The following is a 6,509-nucleotide window of genomic DNA, read 5'->3' on the forward strand; positions in this document are numbered from 1 at the left end:
TATTATTATTGTTATTATTATTATATATTATTATTATTATTATTATTATTATTATTATTATTATTCAGTAGTTTTATTTTTATAGCGTGCTTTCACTTCACTACCGAGCGCAGCTCTGTGTGCCTTGGGTATGTGTTGTGGTTTGTTGTAGAACTCTTATTTTTACTGTATTGAAAGTGTTTTACGTAGGATGTGTGCAGTGCCCAGTAGTGCAATTTTCTGTCGTCAATGACCATGGGATTGCACCTAGAAAGGCACAAGTCCAGGCAAAGCTGTTTATGAAAGACCAGCAGTTGCCCATCCATACCGGCCTCTCCTCTCCATGCCACCAGTGTTATCCAAGGGAAAGGCAAAGGGGCCGATACAGCTTGGCACCTGTGATGTTACAACTCATTTCTACAGCTGAGTGAACTGGAGCAACGTGAAATAAAGTGTCTTGCTCAAGAACACAACACACAGCCCAGTTCGGGAATTGAACTCACTACCTCATGATTGCAATCCTGATGTTCTAACCTCTGAGCCATGTACCTGCAATACTTCCCTTACCGGAAAATGAACCTGGAACGACACCATTCTGCTTGAAGACTTTGGTAGGATCCGATAATATGTGAGTGATAATCTTGCTGGTTTTCGATTCGAGACCAGGTCCAAAGATTCCAATCTTGGGGGTGTTCATGTGGAAGAATGACGAGAGTAAAGAATTGAGGTTCCATCCTGAAGATTTTGGTTTCTGCAAGGCTGGACAGCATTGTCGGTAACTGGAGACGATTTAGGAATAAAAGAGAAAAAGTAAGATGTAAGTAAATATATATTTCTTTACTACCCACAAGGGGCTAAACACAGAGAGGTCAAACAAGGACAGACAAAGGGATTAAGTCGATTACATCGACCCAAGTGTGAAACTGGTACTTTATTTATCGACCCCAAAAGGATGAAAGGCAAAGTCGACCTCGGCGGAATATGAACTCAGAACGTAACAACAGACGAAATATATATTTCTTTACTACCCACAAGGGGCTAAACACAGAGAGGACAAACAAGGATAGACAAACAGATTAAGTCGATTTCATCAACCCCAGTGCATAACTGGTACTTATTTAATCGACCCCGAAAGGATGAAAGGCAAAGTTGACCTCGGCGGAATTTGAACTCAGAACGTAACAACAGACAAAATACATATTTCTTTACTACCCACAAGGGGCTAAACACAGAGGGGACATACAAGGACAGACAAACGGATTAATTTGATTACATCGACCTCAGTGCGAAACTGGTACTTTATTTATCGACCCCAAAAGGATGAAAGGCAAAGTCGACCTCGGCGGAACTTGAACTCAGAACGTAATGACAGACGAAATACCTATTTCTATACAACCCACAAGGGGCTAATAATAGAGGGGACAAACAAGAACAGACAAATGGATTAAGTCGATTACATCGACCCCAGTGCAAAACTGGTACTTTATTTATCGACCCCGAAAGGATGAAAGGCAAAGTCGACCTCAGCGGAATTTGAACTCAGAATGTAAAGACAGACAAAATACCTATTCACAAAACTTTGGTCAAAGATAAATTGGTCAAACACTTATATACCCAAGGCACCCCTTCCCACACACACGTACCCAATGGTAGGACTGAACTAAGAACCACATGGATGTGAAGCCATGGTCATGCTTCCACCCCACTCCCAAAACCCAACTCTCATATTCAGAAACTTACATTTTCTTACAAGTCCAGTGCGGATCAAGTTCTTTGTATAAGTTCGGGTTGGTGTCGTGGCTAATCGTGTCCCACTTGTCGACGTCCCTCATGAGTAAACGGCACCACAGGAAATCCAAAGAGGTCAGGCACTGCCAGTGTTTGGACACGTGTGCGCATGTGGAAAGGTCCTTGGCTCCGAGGTAGGAAAATATTTGTAACTTCATTTCTTGCTGGATATTCAACAAAGGACAGAATAACAAAAATTAATTATGTTCATAATAATAATAATAACAACAACAACAACAATAATAATAATAGTAATCTCTTTCTCTTTCTCTTTTACTTGTTTCAGTCATTTGACTGCGGCCATGCTGGAGCAGCGCCTTTAGTCGAGCAAATCGACCCTGGGACTTATTCTTTGTAAGCCCAGTACTTATTCTATCGGTCTCTTTTGCCGAACCGCTAAGTAACGGGGACGTAAACACGGCATCAGTTGTCAAGTGATGCTAGGGGGACAAACACAGACACACAAACACACATATATATATACATACATATATATACATATATACGACAGGCTTCTTTCAGTTTCCGTCTACCAAATCCACTCACAAGGCATTGGTCGGCCCGGGGCTATAGCCGAAGACACTTGCCCAAGATGCCACGCAGTGGGACTGAACCCAGAACCATGTGGCTGGTTAGCAAGCTACTTACCACACAGCCACTCCTGCGCCTAATAGTAATGATAATAATAATAATAATAATAATAATGTGGAAGCTGAAGACTAAAACAATACTTGTTGTTATAGGTGCTCTGGGAATGTTAGCAAAAGGGGCTGATTGCTACCTAACTCAGATACCAGGAAACCCCAAAATGGCAGAAATTCAAAAGATAGTGCTCATGGGAACTGCTCATACCCTACGCAAAATACTTTCTATGTAATCTCAGGGTTTAAAACAAACATAATTTTTGTTTTTTTTTTGTTTTTTTTAGGCATTCACTAGTACAACACTAAATACAAAACCAAATATATAGCACACTAGGCATAACAACAACATGAACTTCCAACCTGTTGTCTCTTGAGGTCTCTGGGTGAGACTTGGAGCCAACTTGTACAGACATAAAGCAAAAGTCAAACATAGAATAATAATAATAATAAATGCCCTGATGCAGTACCAGGCAGTGGCTCTCATGGCTTCTGATCTTAACTGATTGGAAGTGTTATCATGTACATTGTTTTGTCTTGGTATAAAAGATGGCCTACAGCAAATATTCTGCTCAATACCACAGATTTGCTTGTCAGTTGTTTGACCTTAACCAGTTGAGCATGTCCCTTGGTGGCTGACGATATGTGCATCTCTGATCACGAGCAGAAGTAGTGGGGGAGCATCATAGCCATGTGTTGAGAGGGATTCTTTGGGGTTTGAATAATTCACCTCTGGAAACATGGGTGTTTCGTTCAACATCCTTAAACAACCCTTATTCGGGGACCCTTCGAGCGGGATGGGTTACTCGACCTGAAGAAAATAAGAACATAAAGGGGTCATATTTACCGGGAGCATGTCAAACGTAAGCACGAGTTCATCAGTTGAAGGTGTCATGGAGGAGTCTTCCTGAGGGGATTGTGACTGCATGGTGCCGTTGCCATGGTTATCGACCCCGCCGGTCACCTGATGCTGAGAAGGGGCCATCGATTTCGATGGTAGTTTGTGCAGGTTCCTCTGCAGTCCACCTATGGAGACAAAGTGGTCGTCGCTGTTGATGAGGTCTTTGTAAAGATGCAGAATAGCATCCATGTTTGAGGTGTCGAGAAGTCCTTCAGTCATGGTGGTCATGGCAGTGGTGGCAGTCGTTGGTGGTGGTGGTGGTGGATGACACGGCAGAACTGGATAAAAGTAAAAAAAAAAAAACAGATAACAAACAAAAGAGCAAAGGACACAACAACAAGAACAACAATTATTCTTTTACACGTTTCAGATATTTGACTGCGACCATACTGGAGCACTACTTTAAAAGGTTTATTTTTGTCTTTTAGTCGAAGAAATCGACCTCAGGACTTATTCTTTGTAAGCTTAGTACTTATTCTATCGGGGGTCTCTTCTGCCGAACCTCTAAGTTATGGGGACGTAAACACACCAACATTGGTTGTCAAGTGATGCTGGAAGGGGCGGGGACAAACACACAGAAACATAAATGATACACACATAGATACAAATACATACATATATATATATATATATATATATATATATATATATATATATCAAAATAAGCCACAAGTACACATGTGATTTTGTTTACATTTCTGAAAATAAGAGAAACCCTTTTCTCCCACCCCTAACCCTAACCCTAACTCAAACCCTAACCCTAACCCTAACACAAACCCTAACCCTAACCCTAACCCAACACAAACCCTAACCCTAACCCTAACACAAACCCTAACCCTAACACAAACCCTAACCCTAACCCTAACCCAACACAAACCCTAACCCTAACCCTAACACAAACCCTAACCCTAACCCTAACCCAACACAAACCCTAACCCTAACCCTAACACAAACCCTAACCCTAACACAAACCCTAACCCTAACCCTAACCCAACACAAACCCTAACCCTAACCCTAACACAAACCCTAACCCTAACACAAACCCTAACCCTAACCCTAACCCACACAAACCCTATACCCTAACCCTAACACAAACCCTAACCAAACCCTAACCCAACACAAACCTAACCTAACCCTAACACAAACCCTAACCCTAACACAAACCTAACCCAACACAAACCCTAACCCTAACCCTAACACAAACCCTAGCCCCCCCCCCCATATATATAAAAAAAACACTTTCTTGAAATGTATCCAGTACTTCCGGTACTCATACCGAAGTTACGCCCTTTATGTAAATTCGTGTGTTGAAACGTCAAGGGAGAGCGATTACGCCAATATCAATAACACACGCACTGATGCAAATTCCACTCCTTTATTATTAGTTAATCAATTAAATGCCTAACTTATTAATGAATTGTTTGTTTAACTTGTCGGTTAAGTAGACAGTTGCTTGTTTTGTTTCCGTTTGTCATTTGTAAACACAGGAGTGGTTGTTTGGTGCGGAATAATAGCCAAGAGGTTAAGGCGGCGAGCTGGCAGAATCGTTAGCACGCCAGGCGAAATGTTTAGCAGTATTTCGTCAGCCGCTACGTTCTGAGTTCAAATTCCGCCGAGGTCGACTTAGCCTTTCATCCTTTTGGGGTCGATTAAATAAGTACCAGTTACGCACTGGGGTCGATGTAATCGACTTAATCCTTTTGTCTGTCCTTGTTTGTCCCCTCTGTGTTTAGCCCCTCGTGGGTAGTAAAGAAATAGGTGTTTTGTCTGTCTTTACATTCTGAGTTCAAATTCCGCCGAGGTCGACTTTGCCTTTCATCCTTTCGGGGTCGATTAAATAAGTACTAGTTGCGTAGTGAGGTTGATCTAATCGACTGGCACCCTCCCTCAAGAATTTCAACCTTGTGTAGAAAAGAATAGGGTGACCCTAGAGTAGAAAAGAAAAGGGCGACCCTTCAAGATATAGCCAAGAAGTTTGTATCTCAACTACATGGTTGCGGGTTCAATCCCACTGCGTGGCACCTTGGGCACGTGTCTTTTCAATAACTTCGGGCCGACCAAATTCTTGAGTGAATTTGGTAGACAGAAACTGAAAGAAGCCTGTTCACTATCTCTCTCTCTAAATACCCCCCCCCAAAAAAAACACACACACACACGTATGTGTGTTTGTCCCCCACCACCGCTTGAGACCTGGTGTTGGTTTGTTCATATCCCCCTAACTTAATGGTTCGTCAAAAGACACTGATAGGTTAAGTACCAGACTTTAAAAACAAAAGTATAGGGTTGATTCGTTCAGTTAAAACCCTTTTAAGGTGGAGCCCCAGCGTGGCCATAGTCTAATGCAGTGGTTTTCAACCAGGGTTCCGCCAGCACAGTCCAGGGGTTCCGCAAGAAGTTACAAAACTGCTAAAATTGGCAGTAATTTTTAATTCTCCTGTGCAGATATGTGTGCATAAGACTATTAAATTATTGCACATGGGTTCCTCGAGCTAGTGGAATGTTTCCTTGGGGTTCCGCTCCAGCAAAAAGTTTGAAAAGCACTGGTCTAATGACTGATAAATAGCTAAAAGATAGAAAGATAAAAATAATTATATTGTACTTACATAATGTTTGTGATGGAAAACTTTCTGAGATTTCGTATCGAATTAACCAAACAACAACGGTGAGAGGAAAAGGTATAGTTGTGATATTTGTGCTGAATAAGAGGGTAACGGTAATTGTCGTTGTATTGGTAGGAAAGACAGCGAAGTCCAGGGTTCGATCCCGAAGGTGGAAGTCCTTTGGTCAATAAGAAGAAACAACGATCACAAATATCGGGTTGTAGGGATCAATCAAAAGAGCTGAAAAGCGGGTTTTCAGAGGTGAAACCCTCGTCGGGTAAGTGTTTGGGCCCTTAAGTTCTTAAACTGTACAGTGAGCTTTCAATTAAAGTACCCGAGTTCCTTTTTTTTTTCGTTTGTTTGTTGTTTGTTGTTGTTTTTTTCTTTCGTTGTGGCCAATAAAATGAGTGATGTCTTTGGTGAATGTCTGATTTATCGTGTTTTGTGGGTGTTTCGATGTTGGAAGAAGGAAATAGATATTAGCTCGGAAGAGTAGTGTGGCAGAGAAGGAGGGAATAAAGAGGACGACAGGGTCAAAGAGAAGGTGTGGGTTATGAGAGAGAGAGAGAGAGAGAGAGAGAGAGAATGAAAGTAAGAGAT

The 6,509-nt window shown here is 41.8% G+C and overlaps 1 protein-coding gene across 1 annotated transcript in view; it reads right to left on the reverse strand.

Annotated features, from left to right (window-relative positions):
• The window catches only part of LOC115226643 (F-box only protein 4-like), a 13,626-nt gene extending 7,117 nt beyond the window's left edge, over positions 1–6,509 (reverse strand). Inside the window, exons 1-4 of the mRNA XM_029797655.2 lie at positions 5,913–6,509; positions 3,256–3,587; positions 1,720–1,931; positions 547–758 (exon numbers count right to left, since the gene is read on the reverse strand). Coding sequence (XP_029653515.1) covers positions 547–758; positions 1,720–1,931; positions 3,256–3,537 — 706 coding nt within the window. The 5' untranslated portion in view covers positions 3,538–3,587; positions 5,913–6,509. The remainder of the gene's footprint in view (positions 1–546; positions 759–1,719; positions 1,932–3,255; positions 3,588–5,912) is intronic.

Source organism: Octopus sinensis, linkage group LG30, assembly GCF_006345805.1.
Source record: "Octopus sinensis linkage group LG30, ASM634580v1, whole genome shotgun sequence".
Taxonomy (NCBI): domain Eukaryota; kingdom Metazoa; phylum Mollusca; class Cephalopoda; order Octopoda; family Octopodidae; genus Octopus; species Octopus sinensis.